Source organism: Gymnogyps californianus, chromosome 29 (assembly GCF_018139145.2).
Source record: "Gymnogyps californianus isolate 813 chromosome 29, ASM1813914v2, whole genome shotgun sequence".
Classification (NCBI taxonomy): domain Eukaryota; kingdom Metazoa; phylum Chordata; class Aves; order Accipitriformes; family Cathartidae; genus Gymnogyps; species Gymnogyps californianus.
In genome coordinates this window covers 2,658,568-2,686,026 of record NC_059499.1, presented here as the reverse complement: position 1 = coordinate 2,686,026, position 27,459 = coordinate 2,658,568, and the positions used below count along the sequence as shown (strand labels likewise).

The window sequence follows — 27,459 nt, the reverse complement described above, 5'->3', positions numbered from 1 at the left end:
ACACACAAAAAAAGAAGCAGTTCTGAAAACCCATTACAAAGCAGAGGTCAATATATAAACGCCACCCCCCCACCTCCCTACTCGCTGAATAACTATCCCCAGGAAAAGAAAAAAAAACAACAACACTTAAATACAACTTCATAAATATTAAATCATGAAAAAAATTGAGACTTGGTTTTCTTCCCTCCTGGTAAAAAAGAAAAAAAAAACAACAAACAAATATGGGTTAGGAGGGAAGATAAGAAACAAGTGTCTAATATAGACAGTTACTTCAGCTATAAAGTGTAACCTGCTGGATCGAGTCAGAGGTACAGGGGAGCGAGACGGGAAGGTCCAGCAGAGACGGCGCGGGCGTCCCCGAGCCGATCCTCCTCCCGCTCACGGGTCTCGTCGTGACGTTAATTGGTGTCGAAAGGTTTGAGAGCCCTTGAGAACCAAACAGTTTGTGAACAGCGACTGTCCTTGCGCTCCACCAACCCCCTGGGGATCCGGATACCCGGAGTAAGGCCATTCCGCTTGGTCTTTTGGGGGGGGGGGGGGGGGGAATATAGAATTTAAAAAAAAATGCTTTTTCTTAAAAAAATATCAGCTTGTGTCACATCCACTTTAAAAGGTTGAAGTGGAAAGTGGGAAGAGACTTGGCTCTGAAACATCAACTAAAAAAAAAAAATCCCTTTCTAACACCACTACATTCTTTGTTTCCTTAGCAATCATTGCTAATTAGTATAGAAACCCCTTGCACTACCGCAAGGGCAAGCTTTAAATTACTTTTTTTTGTTTTTTAATATATATAAAAAAGAACGGAGGATTCTAACCCACCAGGAACACGGGGAAGAGTCACTTCATTTCTTTAAAAAAAGCATTTAGTGAAAATAACCATCAGTCCAACATCTGCTCTGAGATCTCTAGAGAAGCGTCTGCAGCCGGCGTGGGCCAGGCGTCACCGCGGGGAAACGGCAGCAGAACAATCCCTCCTTTCAGCTTATTATTGTGTTTAAAATCGGACTCAAAATGCCCCGTACTTTTGTGGAGGCAGAAGTCTGTCCCATTTAGATAGGAATCTCGGTTTCAAGCCGCTGGGAGCACCGGTGTTGACCGCGGCTACGATACAGGCGAGATATCAAAAGGGAGCTGAGCTATAAAAACGGGCAGGGTTTTGCAGGTGGTGCCCGCAGCAGGACGGAGGGCAGGGGAAGGGAACGGAGCAGGCTGGGTTTGGTCCGTTTGCTTAAGAAATACTTTTAAAAAAAAGTGTGCCCCTTACAAAGATCTCCCTTCACCTGTGACTCCCTGCTTGGCGGGGAAGGGACAAAAGGGCTTAGTTTAAAAACTGGGGGACAAAGCAATCCAAAACCTCCCTGACGTCTTAAAAGCTTTGCACATTCGAAGTCCTCCGAGCAACACAGCGCAGCACCTAGCTCTCCTCGTTGCTGTCTCGGGGCGATGCAAGATTGAAAACGGAGGAGGCTCCGGCAGCCAGGAGCGGCTGGCGGGGGAGAGGAGCTCGTCCACAGTTAGTACAGCTTCTGCTCCCCCTTTCTGCCTCTCACATGGGACACTTTCTGGTGGAACACCGAAAAAAACCCTATTTATTTAAAAAAAAAAAAAAAAAGAATAACTATATTGCAAGACTAAAAAGAAGTGATATGACTGAATTCAGAGAAACACTTAAATTAAAAACTTCTTTAAAATACAAAATAAAACCACGTTGCTCTGTCGCAAACTGCCCCAACGAGGCTCTAATGCCCGTTCCCCCCCAGTAACTCGGAAGAGTCGCTTGTTCTCGCAAGGTCTGTGGTGCCGGCATCGTAAGCAGCTAACTCCCTGAAAGTCAGATCCCTTTTCCAGAGAGCTTCAGCCCACGCGGAGCAGTTCCTCCTCCTCCTCCTAACAGCCAGCTTTGCTCCCGCCAGGCGTCCAAGAAAGGAGGACAGCAGGGACACAGTGGTGGGCTCTGCTGTAAGGAGGCTTCCAGGTGTCCGAGGCTCAGCTGTGCTGGCTCGGTCTTTGTTAATACTATCCCACTAAGTGTCGCCCAGCCTTCCAGCTTTTAGGTTTCTGTCCAGGTAAGATTACTTTAAAAAAAAAAAAAAAAATCAGCAACAGGGGCTGAACGTTTGTCAGACTCCACAGACCACGCAGAGCACAGAACAATCTGCTTCCATCGCGGTGGTTTCGGTGTTGCTTCACTGTGAAGAGAAAAGAGGGGGAGATGCTGGGGAGGGGTCTGCCTTCCTCTGAGGAAGAGCAGCAGGAGGTCTCCCGCCTGGTCTTCCCCTCAACCTTCTCCACCCTGGGGGAGGCAGAGTGGAGGGGGCTGTTGAGTTCAGGCTTACCCCCAGCCACCATCTTACATTACAACAGGAGGGTCTGTGAGTATTTATCATCCGCTGTGGGGACAGCAAGATGAGCCTGGTCGGCTTCACCCTGTTTTATCTCTGCCATCAGACCCGCTCTGGGCGCTCAGGAAAGAGGGATGTCTCTGCTTTGCCTCTTGCTTATCTAATTTAAGGCGGTTGGGGCAGCAGATTATCACTAAGAGCACGAACGGTGCCTAGCACAAGGCAGGCTGAGCTTTCGCATACCAGACGGGGATGAAGAACATCTGCTCCTGCTCTGGTCAGCTCACACACCCCGCTTAGTGCCCGTGTTCCCAGCACAACTAGGGACCACATAACCCCCCCGCGATTCTCCATCCACCTCCGGAGCCGCTCTTTCCCTCCTGAACAGGGAAGTACTCACAAAGCTTATCTCCGTCTCTTGCAGGTCTTCGAGCTGCTCTCTCAGCTCTGCGGAGCGCTCGGGTATGGAAGGCCCTGGGGAGCCGCTGGGGAAACAGAAGAGGGAGACCTGTAAAGCAGTTTTTAAAAGTGAGCTGTCAATAAGTCACATCTCCAGGGCTGCCCTGCTGTACCCAGCCAACGGAATGTCCCAGCACAGCACAAAGGCGTTTGTTAGGCAGGTTTAGTATGGAGGTACAGGCAACGCGATCCCTGCTGGGGCAGGCACCCAGAACACCGCTAGAAAATCATCCCTCCCAGTCTGCCATGACTTCAGACATTAGAAACGAGGACTTTGTCCAGCCAAGCAGCAGCACCTCTTTACAGAAGTCTTCAAGCGCCTCATCAACATAGAAATAGTCCTGGGTGAAAACAGTCCAGGGACAAAGAAACCACGAAGCACCGGAGCTCAGCAAGTCTCAGCCTTTCCAGACAGAGGCACCCTTGTTTGAAAAAGCCCCTGGCAAACCTTTCACAAACCTTTTATGCTCTAAATGCGAGCTATAGCCTGACAGCAGGATATATAACGTGGGCATGCTGAGCGCCTGATAGGATACCTCGCCAAGGAGGAAATGCGGGGCACAGAACAAGACTTGCTTTAGTCTAATACCCCCTATTATTTCCTCACTTCTTTCATGATCCTACAGCTAAAAGGTTGCAACCTGCTGGCTGAGGAACTCCAATTCCCAGCTTGGGCCTTTCCCCGCTTCCTACTGAGGATACGGTGAGCACAGCTTCTCTCCTTGCCCCTTGAGCGAGAAGTCAAGGCTGAGAGTGCGTACTTCACCTAGGCCAAGCGGTCAGGGCTCTCCAGCGCACTGGCGACTAACAGAGGAGGGTTCAGGACTGCCTACGGACAGCCTGACCCGCTTGGCCCTCCCGCAGCTAACACCCGGGGCTTGTCACAGCCTGCCTGCAGCGGTTGCCTTAATTAGCAGGGACTCGATTGCCTGTTGCTAGAGTACAGGAAGCATGGAGCTGTTCAGTCATCAGGCTACGCGTCACCCCGCACAAGCACCCTTGGATCAACACCCGAATGGAGACACGGGGATCCTCGCTGGGAAGGCACAGCTCCCTCTCTGCCTGATTGCACCTCACCTATGTGCCTGGTTACTCTGAGCTGCTCTGGCTTCCTCCTCCGCCGAGCTCTCTAACTGGCGACTCGCTGCTGCTGCTGCTGCCCTACGCAGAAATTAAAGGCGAGGATGCTCAGTGTGGTTACAGCACATATAGCCCTTGAGGTTCGCCTTAATTAGCACTGAGCAGCACTGTCCTAACGCAGGGCTGCAGGATGAACCATAGAGTTATTTAGGTTGGAAAAGACCCTTAAGATCAAGTCCAACCATTAACCTAACGCTACCAAGTCCACCACTAAATTACGGTGCTTAAGAGAAAAAGAAGTCCCCCTCTCAAATGGAGGGGATCGCCCTCTGGAACCCCTTGCCGCAGGATGCTGGTCAGCAGCTGCCATTCCCAGTGGCACATGCCGACGTTTAGGTGTCCCCAACGCCAGCACGCTTCTGCCAGAGGTTAATGACAGAGCTGGGCCGAGGACCAGGGGAATCCCAGCCTCGAGAGGGCACCCACGCCTGCATGATGATATCGCTTACGCCACTGCGGAGAGCATGTCTTCAACACACAGGTTGCACACCGCAAATAGAGGCACATGGCAACACTTCTGAGGCAGGCGTGAGGCCATGCTGCAAAAGAGACCGATGTTGTCGTAGCACGGACGAGAGGGCTGAGCTCGTGTTCCTAAGGCAGATCTGGAGTGGGCCAGATCCTGCCTTCCCCCTTTGCGCCCCCCCAGAAGGGAGAAGCTCTAGCTGGAGAGATTTTGGATGAGATCACTCCCCTTTGTACAGAACTACAGAGATTTAAGAGGTTACCTCCCCAAAGGGTGGTAAACACCCTGCTAGACTGGCTGATTCTGTAGAGAGGAGAAAAAAAAAAAACAAACACCACCTTTTAAAATCCGTTATGTTGTTATAAATCAACAATCCACAAATCACTTTCATCCTTTTCAAGGTTTGCAGAGCTTTACAGATCTCCCAAGGTCAGAAAAGTGGATTTAAGCCTCTGACAACAGGTCTGATGTAGGGAGCCCAGATCCCAAGGCCCCACATAGGAGAAAACACTGGTCTGCTCTCCCTCCTGGATTTCATTACCACCGTCTGGCACTGGCACATGGCTTTACGGGACGTTGGCAAAGGGTAACCACACGCTCGAGTGCCCGCAGGGTAGGGTAAGCGGTGTGCTCCGCTCCAGAGGTACCTGGGGCAAACACAGATCAGGCTTTGCATCTGGGGAACCACCTGGGACTCAACCCAGTCGTGCAGCAGGTTCTATCTTACTGACCAGAACCTGTGCCGTTACCAAGAAGGGTGCTCAGCGCCACGCGGGGTAAGGAGGACACCATCCTGAGAGGTTTTACCATTGCGCCTTACAGCAGACAGACACGTTAAGGACTGCTGAGCCTTGGCACAGGGACACGCTGCATTACAGCACTGCATCTTAGGAGTGAACTGACTGTACAGAAGCTCTGTCACCACAGGCCAGCAACAAGCGTGAGGCCAAACCCCAGGGTAAGCCTCACTGAGTACCTCCTCTAGACAGGAGAAGGTTGCAGGCAAAGTCTGGTTCCTCCCCTCACCTAGACAGGAAGATGCCGGGAGCTGCTCTAGCCAAATCCTTTGCTGAGCTGTCAGCTTTATGCACTTGTACGCCCACTGACCTACGTAGAGATTGAAGGAGAGAGACCCGCAGTTAAGTAAGTAAAAAGAACCCCTCAGGCATGCTGACGTACTGGAAAGGAGCAGCTCTGGTTTAGGATCCCTACCAAGAAGTTTCCATGTTTTACAGAGGGAGTAAGAGGTGTTAATTACAATTGCATCTTGTTCTCCTGCAGCTCAGGAGAGAGCAGGCACTTCTATCAGTGCCACTGTGCAGGCACTGGGTCAGGAATGGGGAAGACTGTTTCCGATCGCTTCCAGGAAGAGAAGTTAACACCTCAGAACAACTTCTACGAAGGGGATCGTTCTCTGACCACAGCTCCTCCTCGTCCCTGCTAGTCTTACCACTTCAGCAAGAAACGAAACATTCAAAGGCAGCCACCAGCTCCCTCAGGGCTCTCCATGCATTTCAGCTTCCGAGACATTTTGAACTGCACCTGCACACATCCTGCAGTCTCCTCTCCCGAGGAGTTGTAGGAGCTCAATGCTAACCCAATCAGTAAGTTGCAAGAGAGCCCAACCCTCTGAAAAGAGCAGCTGGAGGGTCATCTTCAGCATCACCCATCATCACATCAATGCTCTTCACGGACACTTTGGCAGCGACACTTTCACCAACTCACTTTAATTAGCACAATTACCTCGACTCCAGAACAAAGGCATTAAATAGAGAACACACAAGGAACTAAAAGCCACTGGGACCCCCACACAGCCCAAGCAGAAGATGCAAGATCATGTCATCTGTAACGGACTGCACGCAGGAACGGCGACACAATGCTCCCCCCTTGCACATGCTTGAACCGACAGCACTGAACTCGCTCCACAACGCACGGACCACTCAAACGGGTATTTCTGCAAGCATGCCAAAACCCGAAACATCCATAAAGCAGCACAAAGCCCTCCCATGGCTCACGAACCTGACTTGCAGGCGTCACTGGCCTGCCATGCACCAAAGCAGCAAGAGCCTTACCTATTTGCGGGCGAGTTGAGGCCTCCGCTGCCCAAGGAAGAAGTGGACAGGGTTGTTGCGATGGAATCGCTGTTAGCTTCGTCTACCGGCAGGGTCCTGGGCAGGAGATCTGGGCGACCAAGGTGGGAACCTGAGTTGAAGCACAGACTGTTCCATCACCAGCACAACAAGTGGGATCGTGTGGCACGAGCTCCCACACTAGCCAGGGGTTGGGATCCGTGCTGGATCCCACCCGAGACGTCTAAGACAGCCGAGCACCGAAGAACCAGCCCTGCAGGCAGTTCTCTGTTCCAAGTCCAAGCCTCCAACACAACTGCCTAGCCCAGCTTCTCCCCTGGCACAAACCCCACAGGCACAAGCTGTCGGGAAGAGACCAGGCACACGGGATTGCCACACAGCCTCAGCCCGCTTCCCCGGGGGAGCGTGGGCCACGCTGGATGCTTGGACAAGGCTGAAAGGTCCCATGAAGACACATGAAGAAACAACTCCCCACCTCCACAACCTGGCCTTATCCTGCTTGTGAGTAAAGACTGGCTTTTACTGAAACGTGAGGTTTATCATCCTGCCCTGCATTTGCTGCAACAGACTACGTGGAAACAGCCAAGCGTTTGAAGGGCTCGCTGCTCCTCTAGGCTTTCTCACGGTGCTGCCAAAGGCCATTTGGGGTGTATGAGTTTTTGGCCCCGTCTGGTTTCTCGCACCCACAACCCCAGAAAACAGGCCCTCCCCAGCAAGACCACAAAACAACGTGGTGTCTTGCACAGCTCAGGAGGCAGCAAGCTTTGATTAGACAAATACAAGCTGAAAAATAACTTCTCTAGGCTTTTTTTTTTTCCAGCCCAGGCACCAACCTTGTTCTACATCCGCCTCTGTCGTTACTTGTGCTTTTGTCTCGCACGACATGTGTGACTGGGAAGGCACTCCTCCTTGACAGCTCCGCCGAGGAACTGTTGTGCCAGACCGGCTCTTCTTAGAAGGGGATGGCTTTACTTAAAGACAAAAACCAAGAAAGCACTTTTCTAACACATTCAGGAAGGAGTAAAAGACCCGACGCAGCAACTTTCCAGTGACAGAGTCTGGCGCGAGGGCTGTGCCCTGAAGGAACAAGCTGATGGGTGAAACAGCTCCTATAAGGTCACATCTGTGAGGCAAGAACAGTCTAAGAGGAAGGAAGAGGTGACACAGCACAGCAGACTTCCTAAAGCTCTTGCACGCTGTTGTCCACCTTCCCCAACCACAGCTGCTGAGCAGGGAGAAGCCAGAAACCACAGCACTTGCCAAGGGTACAGCGGTGTGGAGGTACTTACATGGTATTTTCTTGAACGCTGTGTTGCACATGAACCGTTGGAACCTTTCGGCGTAGAAGCTGGGTCTGTGCACAGATACAGTGTCCTAGAAGTCCAAGGGACAAACATTAACATGTGAATCTGAATAAGTAAGTGATCAACCTTAACAGGAGCTTCTCTCAGGCTGTTAGCCTTGAAACACAAGCTATGTTGGATGAGGAACAGTCAGGGATTCTCAGAGTCGCTCTCACTAGCAGCTGAGAGAAGCAGATTAGCTACAAGCAGTAGGCATTCTACACAAACCAATCGATACTTGTTAATGAACAAGTAGATGACCAGCGTTAACAAAACCAACATTTTTGAGAGTACCTAGAAAGTAATATTTATATATAAGAGGGCAAACACACACGCCTTAGAAATCCAGGATCCTATGCCCAGAGGAGCAAGGACAGTGGGCACAGTTTAAAAAGACGCCGGTATTATTGCTAAACAAGTTAAAGAGTGATATTTTTCTACTTACCCCATCGTGTACGAGGGCCTTCCAAGAGTGCTCCAGCTTCTTGACAAATCTGACAAAGGAAAGAATTAAGAACAATTTTCACACCAAGTCCCCACTGTCTGTATCGTACGACGCTCGCTCAGTACTGAGCCTGGCTTCTGACCACAGTGGCAAACAAACCCCAAACACGGACTACTTTGGCTTTGGATTCTCTTCATTGTCCCACTTTTCTAAGACTGTTCCACAGACACCAGTGCTGACTGCACAGTTCACTCTCCCAAGGGGAGAGTTTCACAGGCATAATTATCAAGGGCAGTTAACTTTAATGACATTTAACAGAAACTTTACATATGTAACCCTCTGCACATTGCATTTTAATATAAATAGAAGAAAAGGTAAGCCTCACAGCTATTTTTCGTTTTATAGGGAGAAGTGGTTATGGCCATTTTAAGCCACCACTTGTTTTTTCCTTGCCACTTCCTGCACAGTGCCTGTGTACAACAACCACAGCATACAAAAACAACTTCATAAATCTATTCCGGGAACACGAAGTAAATACAGTAAGCAAGACCCAGAAATTGATCCCAAAATGCTCAACTTCAAGAAAACAAAGTGGTAAACAAAAAAAATGTTTATTTGTGTCTTAACTATTTCCTGAAAGCCAATCTGGACAACCAAACAGGGGCAGACAATGCTGTGAAGTGGTCTTCACCCCAGGGTGATACACAGCTGTTACTAAATGTTTCTTACCTGTAGGACTGCAACACATCAATGATGCCGATGTACAGCAGCAGCCTCTCCCCCTTCGCGTTGCGGGCTGGAATGCCTCCCATCCTAGAAGAGGACAGGGCACAAACGTAAACACGCTGTTCTCACACCCCACTGCCTCTCTCACACAGCCTAGCGTGGGCTGCGTATTATGCGAACTACTGAAGAAGCATCAACATGCAGGAGGCACCTCCTGTTCAGCTAACGAACTGGGGAAGCCAAGTCAGAGCAAAATGCTTTTTCAGGAAATTAGCTAAACCTCCTGAGAATTGACCCCCTTTTCCCTCTGTATGACAATTTTATTGAAGATGAGGATTAATCCCAACTCGCACATGAGAAGAGACGAAGCAACTGTAAAGAGCATCTACTACCATCCATACTAAGATGGCAGCCGGACTTTATGGGCTGTTAGTCTGATCTAACAAAGCACTCGCTATGCCTCCTAGAGGTGGATGGAAGTAACTAGCTGAAGCTGCCAATAACTGGTAGGCAGAGAACTCTCAAATGCCATCTGGAAGGCGAGAAAATCTTTTGTACATTAAGGAAGAGAAATCAAAGACAAAAGCACAAGATTTGATACCAAGACCTCTCTGCCCGACGTGACAGCAATCCTGTATAGCCCAGCCTGCATCTAAATCAAGTCTCCATTAGCCAAGCTTGGGTTTTACCCCTCACTCCTCGCAGTATTTCACTGGGAACAGCAACACCGACCCAGACTTACTGGTCATCTGTTTCTATGGTGCCACCTCGCCGGGCCTCTCCTTGGATGGACTCCATGGCCGTCGAGTAGAGGGCCTTCTGGGCAGCGGGTCGCCGCGTATCGGTCTGGGATGTCCCATCTGCCATGGCGTGCTCTCTCTGTGCCAGATCGATGTTATGGATTGCAACAAGCAAACTGTAGTCCATGATTTTAAAGCTCTGTAGGACCTGGGCAGAAAGTCAACAAAGGCTCACTCATTATTGCAAGCCCAGTGAAACTGTCAGAGCAGACATTTTCAGAAGCGTAGTCAGCATTTTTGCCTAGAGCCCCGAGCGTATCGAGGGGATGGCTTTTAATCCACAGCTTGTGCAGAGTCAGCTCATCTACCATCGCCGAAGGGAGTTAGGGGAAAGGCATCGGTGGTACTCCTGTGCACACCGGGACCCAAGCCAGGGGAAAACATTGAATTTTGCATGGCCACCCAACTTGAGACCAGACTCCATCAAGCATCCCGCCCCTCTCCCCAGATCCTGCCCTGCTCCAGAGCTCAACCTCGGCAGAGGGTGCTTCCTCCACCTCTAGAGGCAGTGCTGGGTTTCATTCAGGTTGGAAGTACCTGAACACAACTGGGGTCCAGGTCCTGCTTCTTGTCCACACCACCATCAAAAAGACGGGTTCTCTAAGTCAACAGGGAGAGGCTACAAGGGCAGCAGCTGCCATCTCCTTTTCATGGGAAAGGCTCAGAAAAAAGGAAAGAACTCTCCACACCGCCCTTCACCCTTCCACTTACCAGACAGTCTCTCTGTAACGTTTTGCACAGAGCATTATACATGTCAGAGTCTAAGAAGAGACCATCAGGGATGTCCTGCATAAAATCCAAGTCCTTGTATGTTGGGAAGACCTTCTCCCGCTCCTTCTGAGATGCTCGGCGTTTGTAGGTGGAGCCCTTCAGGTCGTATTTCAGGTGCATTTTGACAGAGCGCGGCAGTAGGTTGTTCATCACGACAATGCGAATGTTTTTGCCTCCGGCCTGGACACAGTACAAGCCGTAAAACTTTGGCAGCAGCGTCCTTGGGTTCTGGTTCAAATTCTGAAATGCCAAAGACAAAGAAATACCTTCAAAGCCATTCTGGTTATTCCCATGCCAGTTAGCGGAGTTATTTGCTCCTTCCTGTGCTTCTATATTGAAATGGAGCTGGCAATGATTCAAAGCCATTGCCAAAGAGGCTAAGAGACAAGGGCAGGTGAACACAGGGAACAGATGGGTGATGCCTACAGTTGTTAATAACCCCTCTGCACAGCTGAATGGGTCAGAGAAAGATTGTAGGAAGGAAGGAGTCTGCTGCTCGTTCACACAGCAGCTAAGCTGCAGAGGCTTCAGAGCAAAGGAAGATCTTGTGCTTAGCCTTTTTAAATTTGGCACTTACATCAGGACAGAGATGGGTCTAAAGTCTCGTGGCAGCACCAAAAGTCCTAAGGCACTTCTATATGGCAAGACGATCTCATGGCTAAATTCCCTTTCACAGAGATGGCTTGTAAAGGCCAGGCTGGACACAGACACCAGCAGTCAGATCACACACACATCGTGTTCAGGGTGGGATCTGATTTTGCTCCAAAACTGATAAAGCCTTTTTTGCTATAGCCACTTTCATAAATTTTTTTTTCTTTACTCTCAAAGCTGCTGCTGCTTCTATACATAGAAACTTAAAATCACAGTTCTTCAACTCTTTATCTTTGCAGACAGAACCAAGCATAGCCCTGGGAAGGGAAACACGAGAATAGCTTTGCAACACAAAGTACCAAGGGCCTGATGCTGCACAGCAGGGAAGCAACGAACAGTTCACAGCTGGTCACAAAGCAGCCTGCAACCTTCCAAAAGGGTCCGAGTCACAAAGTGCAAGCCCAGACGCCTGTGCGGCACGCCAGGCTCGCGACACCCACGTAGCTTGTGTAAGTCCGTGACTGTCTTTGTCGCTGGACAGTTTGAGAGAGAAGCTGCCACTCAGCTGGGGCACAGATCAAACCTCCACTCACATCTACCAGGCGGTACACAGCAATTATCTGTCACAGTTGTACATTTAGGGGACCCTTCCCTAGCTTCCAGAGAAAGCCTCACCCAAGTGACTCACCATGTAGTAGCCAGGCAGCAGCTTCTGTAAAAACTCAGCCTCTTTGTGCTGAACTGTTTTGATAATAAACTCGTCATCGCTGGATACGTAGAAGAGGGATCCGCTGGCCCCGGAGTTTGATAGTTCAATGAGTGGCTCACTGCAGAGCGAGTACTGAGGAGGACAAGATGAGAAATGCAGAGGTGAGAGACACATCAACAGGAAACTTCAGCACGAAGGCTCTACCTTTTAAACATTAACAGAGGCAAACCCCAGGGTCACATACAGCATCCACTGCTGTGCTTACAGAGCTTGCCACGGGGCTTCACAGCACTCCACAGCTCCGAGAGGGGGAAAGAGGACAAACACCCGTCACACAGAGTACGCAACAAATGGGAACCTGGTCCAACCACCAACTTACCAGATAGTCATCTGGTCGGATCCCAAACAGCTCCCGGAAATAGCGAAAGGCCACTGGAGCATAGGTTTTGAACCGAAAGTCATTGTAGTGATGAGCTGGGGTGAGGTTACTCCCTTCACTGATCGAGGAGAGAAGCACACACAGGTATTTGTATTTGAAACATTTCTTAAGAAACTGCCCTAAAAGCGAACACCCACTGGCTGGCTGCTTTAACACACCTGAGGGCTAGAAAGCACCCACCCAAAAGGGACACATCTAGGCACACACAACAGCAAGCCTACATTTGTTCACACGACCAATGGTGGACATATATAGGGAAGAGCCAGGGTTCTCCAGAAACAGGTCGCAGGCAGGAGCCAGAGTTGGTCTGTAAGCAGTGCACTGAGTAGCTCTGCTCAGGAGACCTGTGCTGGCTCCTGCACTCAGCTGTCCTGGTTTGGTGTGGCTTCCTCATGTGCAAGCAGGGTTAGGAACTAGTGCTGCTACCCACTGTCAAAGCACCAGAGAGAGAAGAAAGCAAGCACCGACCTGGGGAAGAAAATACTTTCTACTACGTAGAAATCTTGCATGAGAACATCTCTTTCGGGTTTGGTGCTCAAGCTTCCAACTGTGTGTGTAATGCCCAGCTGAATGGCACCTTTCAAGGCAGATGATGTTGTCTGGAGGGGCAGAGAAAGTGAGTTAGACAACGTGCAGCAGCAGACTGCAAATAGGAATGAAAGAAGTTAAAGAAAAGAGAGCCCACAGTTTAAAACAGCACTGTTCCACTTCTGTCATTTCCTTCTCATTGACTAACATCGCTTTGGCGATGGGAACACCCCTACATCTCTGACAGCGTCCTACTCGGTATCTGCACTCTGGGTGGCCGAGCAGTAAAGGACTTGAACTGGAATCAACATCCAGCTGGTCCTTAAAAGGACTGAATTTCATGTCATCCTCCCACAGCACTCATCTCTACACCCTGCAGTCAGAGGGGGAAGACATGCAGGGACAGATTATCTCATGCCCCTAGGAATAAACACACTTCTTGTCACCTTGGTCTTGGAACTATACACTTTGAAGCTTGCCCTTCCCCAGCTTGAGCACAAACTCAGGTCTGCTACAGGACAAGGCAGGCACGGCCAGCACACAACGCACACTTCTGTTTGGTGCTACCGCATTCCTCCGTCTGCCTCTCTTGCTAGGTCGTGGCTCTTTAACCCTAAGGAGTTCACTGTCGTTTTTAAATAAGGAACAAAGACATGAATCCCGCTCCTGCAGCCTCTGCACAAACTGCCCACGAACAATGTCGGACTGTGTTCTTGCAACAGCTACTCATATCAAGAGTCCTCTTCTGTCTACAAAACACATGATCTCATCTCAGACCACTCAGCCGTGCTTCAGCCTAGCTCGTGCTACGGGCTGTCTTTCCCAGAACAGCCCAGATGAGATCTGCTCAACACCCCGATGTTATATGGCCTGCCAGTTCCTGGAGCACAGAGAGATGAACTCTGCTGTAAAGCCTGCTGGAAATGTTGAGGCTGCAGAGCAGGTGCAGGTTGGATTTGTGCACTGCAGCTCATGGACATTTCGCTTGGCTTATACATAAAGCAACTGGACGCAGAACAAGATCCAGGGCTCACGATCCAATTAGTTTGTGTTTGTTTCCTTAAGCCAAACAAAGCCCAGCCCCCTGCCACATGCAAGAAATCACTGTAGATCAAAGCATTTGGCAACAGAGGACACCGCAGTATCTGGGGGACAAACATTTCAAGTTTTTTCCCCAGACACACATCCTCCATGAAGCCTTGTAAAACAAACGGGAACATTTCTCCCACTTAACTGGTTTTCTGTTATCATAGCTGCAAGAGACCTGCTCACGGTTCCCTGAAGAGAGCGCAATAAAAACTGGCAGCAACTCCAGCTTGTCAACAATGTCCTTTTCTACTTCAGCTACCTGTTTGTATCTGATACTTACTTCAGTATTAGATGGGGAAAGAGGAAGAACTTGACTCCACCTGCCTGCCTGCCTTACTCTCTAAAGGCTAAAGTTCCTTGAAAACAGATCTCGGCTCAGCTCACCTAGCCCTGCTTAAACTCCCAGGACAGTCTCACTGTTGGGAAACAGAACTTACCAACACGGCGCAGCAATGCTGCCTTGTTTGTGAACACAGAGCCAGAGGGCCAGGTTGCCAAGGAACAAGTATTTTTCTCTTCCATTAGCCAGCACGATCAGCTGAGCAGCTGACTGCCTGTTTACAATTGCTTTTATAGGGCAAAGAATTTTAAAAAACAACTTACCACGCCTGGAAAAGGAGGGGATGGAAAACAGACAGACTGTCCATTAGTCTCATTCCCAGATAAATCCCATGCAGTGTCCCACCAGGTTTCTGGGACCCTTACAAGAAACATTTCAGGCATTTTCCATTGGCTCCTACTTTTCTCTCCTATTACTGCTGTCTAACCTTCTACCTCTGAATTTGCTGGGAAAGTGAAAGCCAGATCTCTATCTTGAAGACACAAGCAGTTTCAAAAAGGGCAGTATAACAAAAGCTGGCTTCTGTAGAAACACCATTTGAATTCCTCCCTTCCACTCTGATTCCCGACAGGCAAACGGATGTACATCTGGATTAGAGATTTCAGACCAAAAGCCGCGCTTACACAAAGCGGTGAAATGCCCATACCAAGCCATTACCCATTGAACCTACATCCTAGAAGTCAACTTCACTTCAGAGAAAGTCGGCCCAATCTGATGAAGTCCAACAAACGGGAAGCAACATCCACAAAATACCCACATTCACAGGCTTTTTAAAAATACCCAAACAATCTCCCCTTTGTAAAGCAAATTCCAGTAATGCCACAAGATCTATAGAAACTATTGTGCCCAAAGAGCACAGAAAGCACTCAATAAGCCAGAAGAGGCCTAGGAAGTGTTGCTCATGGGCAAAGTTTAAAAATAATCCCCTCTTCAGAAGGCTACAGAAGAGAAGCTAAGAAGCACATATTCAGTCCTTTGGTTCCTTTCCCTTGAGACCTTCTTCAGCAACTGTCACAGACATTACCCGCTGTCTAACATCGAACCTCGTGAGACACACTGCTGCTCTGGACGGCGCTTGTGTTGCGAAGAGGATAACGACAACAGTCAAATGAGTTGTGCAAGAGGCAACTTACCTTTTTATAGGTAGTCTCGCCCGTGGAGTCCACTCCTCTGTGCCCTTTCTTTATCGTCTGTGAGCCTGGCTGCCCAGAAGAACCTGGCATCTAGGATTGGAGTAAAAGATGGTAGAACCAAGGATGTAAAACCCAATGTCTTAGAGGCCGATGGCTGCCCAGAACCACCTGGCAGAATTTTGCTGTTCTCAAAGATGGAGCCTGTGAAGTACACCCTGCTGAAGCCCCAGACCCCCGCATGCGTGCGAAGGGAGGATGTGGTACAAGCTGGCCTCCGGGACAGCAACAGCATTGAAACACCTTCAAAGAACTGACTGACTCCTGTGTGATTGAGGCCGGACATCTAATTAGAGAGAAACACCTTCATGCAAGACCCCTGGAAGGGTTTGCTTTTTGCTAATCACCATCATCACAAACAGATCGGCTCTAAGCGAGTCTGGACCCACTGCAGCCGGTCACCGTGCTTTCTGCCAGTAAGGCCAAGTCTTTGAGCAAACGTTTTAGGAAGGTGGCAAATTCTACTCTGATTCATGCCACAAGAGCTCGCTTGACTCATCGTCTTCTGTCTAACACACACAGTTGTTAAATGCTGTTTCTCAGTCAAAACGAGTTGAACGTCTTGCTCGCAGCAGATCTACATGGCGTTTTGGTGGCATCAGAATTGTTCGGTTCCAGGACAAGCTAGGTTTTTAAGCAGAGATCCCCTTGGTAAGGAGAAATGCTCTGATTTCCCAAATGAGTACCTGCAGCTTACTGTACTTACCGCTGCCTGGTTTACCCCTAACTTGAATGAGATTGGAAAAATAGCAGACAAATCTGAAATTATGCATTCTCTCAGCCAGGGAACAAACCAGCTTGTCGGTCAGAAACTTACCTCAGGGGTGAGTGATTTTTTGAAAGTAGATGATCCTGTCAAAAGAATAAAGCCACACTCAGAAAGGGTTAATCATTATTATGCATTACAAAAAAGCCTGACACACCGCCTCGATTCAAACAAACATTTTAAGGCATCTGAAAAAGCACTGACTCACAGCTGACTTCTTCCCAGCTTCTCCTCTTACAGCAGAGAGAATTTTTGTTAAGCCACAAGGAAATGCTATTCTGCTTACCGCTCGCCAGCCAAACTCAGTTTTGTGTCAGTGCTACCAGCTCGGGTCGGCTCTGCCCCGCTCAGCTGGCTTCCAGCACTCCTCCGGCTGCGCACGAACACGCAGGACCACCCTCAGAGGTGGTATCGGCAACCTCCCTGCCTTCGATGGAGTTACATGGCTTTGCAGGATTCTTGCCATCTATTAATTAGAACTGGGAGGGCCAAGTGCTCTGCAGTGTTTCAGTAGATGTGCTGACCACGCTTTACCTTAAAATTATTTCCAGGACCTTTGAATAAAAACACCCAGAACATCAACCCTTCCGCTTGAAGCCAAGCCCAGGGATTTTCATAACTACTGTGGTGTTAAATATCTGCGAGGTGATGTACTAACTTTTATCTTTTAGGCCTGGGATCCCGTCTTGGTTTTTTTTGGATGCAGCAAGGAAAAAAAGGCGATTAGATGACACTGCCTCTCTGCGATGTCTGTCTACACCACAAAGTCACCAGCCAGATCGAGCCCAACACCGGTGAGGCCAAGAGCTCCCAGGACAGGGACACTGCCCCTGCCAGGCAGATGCACAAAACAGCGATGTGCTTTCTGCCTCCAGACAACCTCTTTCATTTTGTTTTTCCCTTCTGCTGCACACAGCAACTGGTTGTTTCTTTTTTTTTTTTTTCACATGGGAGCCATGACCACAGCCTTATAAAACCGCCCCCACCCAAAAGCAACACCCCCATCACACCACGGAGTAAGCGCAGGGTTGCTTCCCCCGCCGTCCAGTAATTGTTTTACCAGATTAAGCATTACAACGTATAATCCTTGCAGTGGTTCTGGGTCCACCCACCGCTCGCTCAGCAGAGAAGCCCCTTCTGCTCGCCTGTTACAGGCGGTGTAAAGACTCACGCTGTGACTTCATCAAGCGCTACAGCTCTACAAAAACTGCATTTCAGCAGAAGGAACAGAGGTACTTAACAGCAAAATCCAGCAGCCTTCTGATCCCCTTATCGAATGATCAAAGTTCTCATTTCAATACATATTAAACAAGCAAACAAGAAGAAAAAATCTGTGACAAACACTTTTCGCTAAACAAAGCAAGCACAGAACGACTGGCTCCAACCGCCTTCCCACTCCCTCTCATCTCCCTTTAAAGACAAGAAAGTTTGTCCCAACAAGCTCTAATTTTTGCGTTTGAAGTTTCTCGCAGCCAGCTCTCCTCCTCCTCCTCCTCCCCCGGCACACTCGGGGCTCTTTGGAGCCGGCCACCCCACTTCACCTCTCATAGAATCATTTAGGTTGGAAAAGACCTTTAAGATCATCAAGTCCAATCATAAACCTAACACCGCCAAGTCCCACTAAACCATGTCCCTAAGTGCCATGTCTACAACAGAATCATAGAATCATTTAGGTTGGAAGAGACCTTTAAGAAAAGACCCTCTGGCACCCTTCCCTCTTCCCCTCGCCACCAGCCCAGATCTGGGAGCATCTCCAGCTAGAAGGAAACTTCTGTGACTTTGTGTGTTACGACGAAACCAATAAAGCTCAACTCCATCACCTTGCCACAAGGCTTTTGAACTTGCCAAGATCCATCAGGACACAGGGACGGAAGAAACATCCTGGGCATCACAACACCTGATCAGTAGCAATTAAGCCTTTTTTTTAAGCAAGTATCTGTAACTATATAAATCAAAACCTCTAAAAGCCCCATGGTTTAAGCAATCCTGAAGCAGCACCGCCAGCCTCATCACCTTGGAGATCCATTGTGTTAATATTTAATCATCCGTGCAAAACCATATTCCACTAGGATTTAACTAAAGCTCTCTCGCCAGAGGACCCAGCAGCAAATCTTCTGCTGCCTTAATCACATGCAACAAACATTAAAAGCGAGAATATACAACGAGCCTTGGATGGAAGAGCTAGCATCCCAAAGCACGTCTGGTTTGTCCCCTGCAATACCACGGGGTATCCTTATCTTGCAGGTGTCACCGTAATTTTAAGGAAGACGTACAGCATCTCAGCACCGACCAGAGCATCGGCTTCGCCTTCTCCTCTCCCTCCACCGCCCCAAGACCGCAGTGTCTCGGTTTGCCCTTTCACGTAGTGATTTGGGAAGCGACAACAATGATCCTCCCAATCAGGCCGGTTACAAGAAAGGGTGAGTCAACAAGGGAAAGCTGCAGCCTGCGGTCAGAGCATCGGTGCGGTTGCAGCATCGCTCCGGTCCCAGCACACCCAGTTTCCGCAGCAGGAAGCTCCCCCTCCCTCCCGCTAGTTTCCAAACAAGTTTGCTGCTGATTGGGAAATAGGTAATTCCTGTTGGACCGTGATAAAAAACGCTTATTCACGCCTGAGTGCAAGGATGAACACGCAGCTGATGAGGTCTGCTTAGCTCTGACTGAAGCTACGGGGCGAGCTTCAGGTCAGAGACACGGGTCTATCGCGTGCCCTCCTGCAAAAACAAGCTCTCTCGATTACCAAAAGTATTACTAGCTGAGGTCAGAGAACAAAACTCAGAGGTTTCCATATGAAAACGTTTCAGTTACCTCCACCTCTTTTTATTGCTATGTAAAGGCAGTTTTGTGTTGTCCCACACACACACGGCTTGGAGAAGTGAAGGTGTTAAATTCAATGGCATAAATGTAACAAAATAATTTCAAAAAAGCTGCTATTTCTGGATCTATTTAAATGCCTCTTTAAAATGAAAGAATTCACCAGTCATAATTCTGACCCAGACTGACAACTGAAAAAATGGCTTGGGAGACCTAAACAGTTAATTCTAGCCAAAGGAAACAGATCAGGGTTAGAAAGTCCTGTCCAAAAATGAATTCATGATGTCCCAAAAAGTTTCCTTTTTTCTTTCTTTTGTTATTCTGGGAGTAAACCCTACGGGCAATTTCAGAGCATTCCTCAGAGCTGTTTACTGGAAGCTGAATCAACCTAAATAAATAGCTGTCTGCCTTCCGCCAGCCTTAGCTGTCCAGGATTATTTTCAGCCAGCAACAGATAGTATACTCTTACCGACCGTGACATAAATGCTAGGAAAAAAAGCTAAAGAGAAGTTGTGGCAATGGCACCTGGTCAAACAGTTCGGACAAATATTTCACTGGAAGGAGCGTGTAACAAGGCATTCGGGTCAGATTCTCACTCGTCTTGTCTAGCAAACGAGCGTGCTAATTTGGTATAGCCAGGACAAATACCCACTTTGCTCTATTTTTAAACAGAGCCGCTCAGACAGATTTTAGCTGCGCCTCATGTTTTAGACGAAAATAAAAAGTGAAAACATTAGCACACCCAAACACATCATCAAGCTCAACTCTCCAGCGCCTGAGCAGGGCAAGCCGAGCGCCAGGACACATCACACCGGCATGCGCTGCCCTCCTTCCCCGGTCCTGCTGCTGACTGCAGGCTTTAACTCAGCCAAACAAGTGGCCAGGGCGAGAGAGGCAGCCGGGTTTTCCCCAAACAGGTCCTCTTAACGCTCAAAACCGGGAGTATTCTCCCTCCTCACCTGGACTCTGCCCGCAGGTGGTGGCACCATCGATAAGAGCATTTCTGCACACAGAGAAGTCGGTCGTGAGACCAAGGCTTAGACCCACCAAACACTACCTGGAGGACGTGTAGTACGTTGGAGCCTCCATGGACACATCCAAGTCGCTGTCCGCACAGAAATCCCCCAACACATTTTTTTTTTCCTCTGCCTGCAAATCCCCCCCCAAAAGTCTGTTGGGATCAGTCCCCCCCAATCCAAGGCCACGGCTGCAAATGGGAATAGCAGCGAGATTTCTTTTCTTCAAAGTGCAAACCAGGCAGAAACCAAAGCAGAAAAGCCCCGCTGGAACAATCCTGCTGGTGCGCACAGGGATGCGGAGAGCTGTTTAGATGTCAGGAGAGCGCTTACGCAACACACTTCAATAAAACAGCAGCTTTTGTTGAGAGCGGTAGCAGCTTATTTAGGGGAGAAAACCCCACCAAGTTTTGTCAATCCCCAAAAGCCAAGACAGTTACGTAACACGGCATCTTGCTGCTGGTTACTGGAGAGGAAGAAACCATGCTTTTTTTAAGCACATATATGCAATACATCTACCTCTTCGAAACGACATCACCGAGCAGCACAAAAAGCTGAAATCTATACAAGGAAAAACAAAAAGGTTATACAGTTGTCGTGGTGAACTGATACTTCAGCTACTTGAAGAAACAAGAGATATTTCCCCCAAGAAAGTTAAAGAAACACGGAAAGAAATCCTATTTCCACCAGTTAAGAAAACAAAGGTCCAAACTTTGCAAGCAACACGCTTCTGAGCAAGGCACCTTAGTCACGCACAATAAAAACCTCTTCCACGGCTCTGGAAGATAAGAGCCTAAATATTTCATTTGCTTCTCTCAGGAAGCTCTTATGGAAAACTGCAGAAGTCTGGCCTGAACTAAGAGTCAAAGCCAATGCTCTTAATCACAGCAGCTGGAGATGGAAGAAAACCCATGAGATCACACAGCCCGCCCCTGCCAGCGCAGAACACGGCCCTCCAGAGGAAGATAAAGCACTTACAAACACTTGATCTTGGCCAGAAGGCCAAGCAGTGAGTAATAATTTTGAAATTCTCTGCATCAATAGATTTGTTCTGGTAAATTACGTTAAGGACGTTAAACCAACGGCATCAAAGCTGCCGTAAGAGGGCTCGTGAATTCAGTTTCTAGATAAAATGCTCTTGCACGTTGTAGATTCCTGTTGGGGGGTTATCTTTCCCACCACCGTTAGCAGTCGGCAGCTGATGTACGCATGACTGATTTTACTGCCCTGGATTAGCACATCTTCCTCCCGCTCCCCTACACTTGTTCTATGAGCCTGCTGACGGACAGGACACTCCTGAAAGTCACTGGATACCACTGACGTGTCCATACCAGCAAGCGGGTGACGCGTTGGGAAAAGGCCCAGGGAAAGATAGAGGATACGCAATCTCTGTAACGTTATCTAGACACTTCTCGCTGCTTTGCAGAAACAGTAAACCCTTCCTCAATCTCTCTTCACCAGCAAACTGCCAAGCGCTTTGCGAGGAGGTCAGCACACCTAGCCACGGAGAAATAAAGCAATTTTTTAATCTAAGAGGCCAGGGGCAGAATTAAGAACAGGTTTCCACGCATAAGGTTACCAGCATTTTCTAAGTACCCAGAAGAGAGCGGAGGCCAGGCATGACATCTAAAAAGCAATAACAAAACACCCCAAAACAAGCAACTCCTCTGCCTCCTGCAGAGGCGAGCAGAAGAGGTGCTCACCAAAGGCGAGGAGAAGAGAATGTACCAAAGAGGATGGGGTTTGGGCTTCCACCTCCATCACCTGGAGGTCGGTGAGCATGGCTCAGTGCTCACGTCAGCAGACGAGCGCCGACCTCACCGAAACTCTGGATCCACCGTTTGGGGCTTATCCCAGCGATTCCAGGAAAAGACGTGCTTCGCTGCAACTAGTTATTTGGGAGCTCCAATCTAAAACCAGCATAACTCACCAGGGCTGGGAAGAAACCCGTTTTCCTTCATGTCTTGTCAGCACAGCAGACCTTGACCAAAGATCAGCGGTCACAAGAGCACCGACAAACAAAACCCTGTCTAAATGTGCACGGAAACACGAATACATCTTGACCGACAATGAGTTACACTCTCCACTGAAAAACATTTGCAATAAATAAAAAAACCTCCAAGTCAAATAAATGAGACTCAGATGCATGATGTCTTCAGCAGCAGAGGACGGAGACAGCCCACGGACCAGCAGGCAGATGGTAGGACTAAAGGGTGGAAACTCTGAAGACAAGAGGACAGTGAGCGAGAAGTTTCCAGCATCCACTCCCGACTCCTGGCTGTATTTCTTCCCCCACCATCCCTCTCCTGAGACCAGTCCTCTGGCCGGAGCCATGCCCTCCTGCTCCCCCAGAAATACCAACTCTGAGGTAGAGCAGACACGCAAACTCTTTGGTCCTCGTTATCGAACTGCTTGGGAGTCAAAGAGCAGCACCCAACTGCAAAAATGACAACTAAAAGAAAATAAATCAGTGAGCAAGTTCAGCAAAACTACCTTCAGCTTCAGGGAAGGGGCTGGAAACAAGGCACGTATGAGCAAGGGCTAACGCAGCCGGGCGAGACGCCGGCCGGCGAGTATTCCTGTTATTGCTTTTCCGTATGGTTCATAGCAAAACTATCTCGGGGGGAGGAGGAATGAAGTTATCTCAAGTATCGCAGCAGAAGAGGGGTCAGACTAATTTTTGCTGAAGGCATCTGGGACAAGACCACTTTCTGGAATATTTGATGGCAACTCCTGCCCCTGTAACCTGTAGAAAAGCTGGGGAGACCCTCCTTCCCTACAGCAGCATCTTCTGGCACATCAGCTTTGCACAAGGTTCTGCCATTTGAAAATTAATCCTACCGTTGGCCGAAGACCATCGATTTTACAGCTCTGCATTACTCCCGCTTTCCACCAAAACAATGATTTAAAATTTAACCTAATCCCTGCTCCCAGACAGCAACGCCTATTCAAGAAACACAAAGACACCGGCTTTTCCAGGGTGTCGATGAATTTAAAGTCCAGCTTTACGGCTATCGGGAGCTACTTTGGGGATACGAATCCTAACGATAAATGCTCCAAGCATTCCTTTTCCAGCCCGCTCTGCAAACATCACCAAGCCCCGGGAAGGGAGCATGTCAACAGCCCCAATTCCAGCTGAGCGATTACAGGACTTGCTCAAAACCGACCCCCGAGGGAGCTGGCGACAGGGAAACCAGACTTAGCATCCCGCCTGCTGCGCCACCTTCTTAATTTGGGGGAAGATAAACAATCCCTTCCCAGACGAGTAAGATTTAGGTCAGATGTAAGGTATCTTTCTGCCCTGGGAGCACTCTGCTTTTTAAACAAGGCAGAGTCCGCAGGGATGCGGTGACATAATACATTTAATCACCGCTACTGCACAGTAATCGAGAAAGGGCAAGAACGAGTACGATACCTCGTTTGGGGGAAAACGAAGCCCTGATCCCGGAGAAGGAAGCTCTGGGTGAGCAGAGGGAAGCAGCGCAGGCAGCATTAATTCACCTCCATCTCCAAAAAAAAAAAAAAAAAAAAAAAAAAAAGAAAAAAAAGGCTTTTCAACCCTGCGGTGCTAACGGGGGTGGCAGGGAGGAGAAATAAAACACCGAGCGGCCCCTTTCAACAATACACGGCAGAGCCGGAGGGAGGGAGGAGCGGCTTTTACTTTCCAAAGGGAAATTCAGTTATAATTCAGGAAATGGTACTCCAGGTCATCGGTGCCCCCCCAAAACCACACGATTCTCACTCGCTTTCTAGCTACTGCTTTGCCAGATGAGCTTCCCTCCGACAGACGAATTCGTCATTTATTTAGACAAGCTGGCTCCTACCTTTGTTCTTTCAACGGTAATCTTTTGTCTCCATCTTAAAGAAAAGGTGCTTTGCCCCGCACCGGGGTGGGCATCACACGACTCCCACGGCACCGAAAGGGACAGTGAGAGTTTGGGCGACAGGACCCGGCTGACGATACTAACCTGCGACACCCACAGAGATTTCACAGCTGACGGTTGGGAAGGAGAGAGATTTTTGTAACAGAGACGGGACTTGGAGTCATTTGACGGTCCTATTTTAAGCTTGAGGATGATGAGCCGTTCAGATGTTTCTATTTAATAAACTCATCTTCCCTCCTGCACGCTCAGTGTCGGCAAGGTGGGATCAAGAAAGCTTTGTCCCTCTTGCAGGAATTTGAGGGCGAGGGAGGCGAGTCTTTCTGGGTATTTTACACCTACATTAAGGGCTCAGCAGTTCGGGACCCTGCTCTCAGCTCGCTTCAGTTGTGTTGAGATGATTTCCCTGTCCCCAGAAGTGACTGAGCCATATTGAGAGCAATTCTTTTGTCTGTGGACTCCAGGGAGGGGCCTGAAGCCAGGGTGACAATGAACTCTCAACTCCCTTGGACCCGTAATTATAAAGCAGCCGCGGCACCCAAGGCACAAAGGACCAAACAACTGAAATCCCACATTAGCATTTTTTGGCAGATGCTGCTTCAAAGCGGAAGCAGCAAAATGAGAAAACCTCTTTGGGTGTTTCCCCCGAGAGTTAAATACACGTTGAGGCAGGGAGAGGGGGAACCACTGCCTGCCTGGCCCGGGAAGGGTTTCAAAACCATCCTCATCCCCTTTATCTACACTGGTTGATGCCAATAATACAGTAATAGCCCCCCGGGGCAAACTGCACCATGGGCCACTGAGGGCGACAGTCCGCCAAAAAGCCATGGCAGGGCTTGAGGTGGTTTAAGGTTTACCACGGAGCAAAGCAAAACCTCGCATCCAAAATAACAACCGGCCTCCTTTTGTCCCCTGCCTTCTGTGGAGCTGCTCCTCTGGCATCCAAGCCCTTCCAGCACCCATTTCAGGACTGCTCTCCTCGACTCACAGCTCTTATCGTCCCCAGCTCTTCCTGTTCTTTCCAGGAGATGCAGAGGAACCAGGTCCTACCCAAAGCCCCAACACTGCCCGGGGGGCAGAGGGCGACCACCCGGAGAGGCCCCGAGTCTCCCGGAGGTGGGGCTGAAATCCGAGGTTTAAAGCCTGCGCCGTCAGGGATCAGCCGAGGTGAACGTACGTCACGTATTGCACACGTCATGCGGCGGAGGCTCTGTCACAACCAGAATTCAAATCCTGTGGGAAATGCACGTTGCCAACACCTCGCTAGCCGGAGAAGCAAACAATGGCAATTATTCTACCAGGAAGGGAGAAGAGATTTACTTGTGTACTTGCATATTTTCTCTTAAGTAATGCTCTCAAAACCCTTCAAGCTTTCTGAAGCCAGCACCTCCTTCTCAGCTCAGAAGACAGGCAAGCATGGGAGAAGATCAAGATCTCAAAGGAAGCCCCAAAGCAACAGAAAAAGACCCGGGGTCTTGCCCGCAGACGCTCAGCCCTGTGCTGAGGCACCATGGCTGCTGCAGTCAATAAAGACCCAAGTGCTCTCTTCTTCCTCACAAAACTGGCTTTATCGGACAGACAGGTACGACTTCCCCCGTGCCTGCTCACATGATGAGCAAAGATAAAGCGGGTACGTCAGACGTCTGCCTTCAAAACGGCCCAAAGGACACAGCTTAGAAGCCAGAAAATCAAGCACATACAGACGTCCCTGCTAGACGATACTTCATCAACGCCGCAGCAATAATTAAATTAATTTATTTTACGGTGGTGCTCAGCAGTGTGGCCCTAAATACTTCCAGAAGAGAAGTGAGGTAGCAGGCAGCGGAGCTTAAGGTGCAAAACACCAACCCTCCGAGAGCACCGAAAGAAGTCAAGGTTTGGCCGCAAGTCTTCCCGTCGGTTTCTTCTTTCGTTGCTGTGACTTGGGTGACAAGTGCTGTCACACTGACCGGGAAGCTTCAGCATGTTGCATTATAATAAATAAAAAGCCTGGCCACTCTCTACCAGAGAAGCTCAGGAAGGATGGCTGGATCTTGCCAAATGCAAATTTCAAGGCTTTGAGAAAGTCATTTTGGTTTCTAGCCACAAACTAGCGTGAAGAAGCTGGTTTGGGGCCTGTGGAAAGGGGAACAGGGCTCTCGACTCCCCCAAGAACGCTGCCAGACCTGTGAAACGCTGGCAGGAGGCAGAGCCACAGGTTTAAGATCCAAAAGTGCCCTGTTTTATCCCAGATGAGGTTCCCACCCTCGTTACCATCCCCTGCGGGGATGAGGATGGTGCCAGTTCTAACCCTGCATATTTCTGGTTCAGCTCGCATTTTAAATCAGCAGAGCAAAAGAAACCCTCAGCCAGAGGACTTCAGGACCTTCCCCTCGACTCTTACCGGCTCTGGTACTAGTCATCAAAACAAATCTAACCAGAAGATGTTTACATTCCCACAATATCTTGCCTCCCACAGGTGCCAAATGGCTTTCAGAAGCTACCTTCGCCTCGCCCAACACCAGATGCGGCAGAGAAGAAGGTGCCTCCGCCGGGGAGATGCTATCCTCCCCCTTCCCCGCACGGTCCTGCCTGCAAGAAGATATTTCAGCTCCCCCACCCTCTGCGCCCCAGCAGCTGAGTCCGGGGACCCGCCGCCACCCCCAAGGCAGGCGACCTGACTCATGGCTCAGGCTCTAGAAATACAAGGGGACAGAGAGTCAAGTTTCCCCTGGCACCAACCCCTCTGCTCCCCCCACCCCATCGCAGCGCCCCGTCTAACGTAACACGGTCCCCCCTCCCCCAGGCCCTCTGCCCCCTCCAACCACCCTTTTCTAGGGGGGTTTCAAGCCCCCAGGCCTCCATTCCTGCCCGGAGGATCCTCACCACACCCCCACAGCCTCCTCCCCACGAAAAGGTCAGCCCTACAGCCACCTCCCCCAGCGAAAGCTCAGCCCCGGCCCACCCCACGGAGCCCCGGCCCATGCCCCTCCAGTGCTCCCTCCCACACACCCTCCGGAGAGCTCAGCCTCCTCGCCGTTCCCCCTCGGAGGCCTCCCCCACCCCCGGCTTCGCCCCCCAGCGCTGCCCCACAGCACCGCCCGCCCGCCCACGCTCACCCCCGGCCCGCCCCACGGGTTTGCCCATCTCCTCGCCAAAGGCAGGGCCCGGCCCAGGCCCCGCGTCCCTTCCTGTACACACCCAGCCCCACGCACTCCACAGGCCTCCCACCCCCCCCCAGCTTCTACCGGCCCCACGCACCCCACGGCTCTACTACCCCCCCATACCCCTTACACCCCCAGGGAGCCCTCCCTCAGCCCCCAGAGCCCCCTCAGCGCTACACCCACACCCCAGAGCCCTCCTCTCAGCCCCACAGTGCCGGTCTCAGCCCCACACCTCCCACAAAGCCCCCCAGCCCCACACCCACCGGCCCCCGCAGAGCCCCCCCGCACCCCTCGGCCCTCCGCCGGCGCCGGTGCCCAGCCCCGTACCCGCCAGGCCGCCGCTGCTCCCGCTGCTGCCCCCCGACTCGGGC

At 50.0% G+C, this 27,459-nt stretch overlaps 1 protein-coding gene across 3 annotated transcripts; it reads right to left on the bottom strand.

Annotated features, from left to right (window-relative positions):
- Positions 1-1,777: 1,777 nt before the first annotated feature.
- On the bottom strand, positions 1,778-27,459 carry PIP5K1A (phosphatidylinositol-4-phosphate 5-kinase type 1 alpha). 3 transcript variants are annotated; one of them, XM_050912335.1, is made up of 16 exons: positions 27,416-27,459; positions 16,286-16,320; positions 15,412-15,501; positions 12,790-12,920; positions 12,262-12,379; positions 11,862-12,014; positions 10,523-10,822; positions 9,754-9,959; positions 9,015-9,098; positions 8,286-8,334; positions 7,787-7,871; positions 7,331-7,468; positions 6,480-6,609; positions 5,434-5,514; positions 2,743-2,827; positions 1,778-2,189 (listed from the first exon to the last, which is right to left on the bottom strand). In XM_050912335.1, exons 3-16 carry the CDS (start codon positions 15,499-15,501, stop codon positions 2,187-2,189), a joined length of 1,653 nt encoding a protein of 550 aa, XP_050768292.1. In that variant the 5' UTR covers positions 16,286-16,320; positions 27,416-27,459; the 3' UTR covers positions 1,778-2,186. The 3 variants fall into 3 exon arrangements, with proteins under 3 accessions (XP_050768292.1, XP_050768291.1, XP_050768289.1); XM_050912334.1 differs by lacking the exons at positions 5,434-5,514; positions 27,416-27,459 and having other exon boundaries at positions 2,743-2,850; positions 16,286-16,328; XM_050912332.1 differs by lacking the exons at positions 5,434-5,514; positions 27,416-27,459 and having other exon boundaries at positions 16,286-16,328.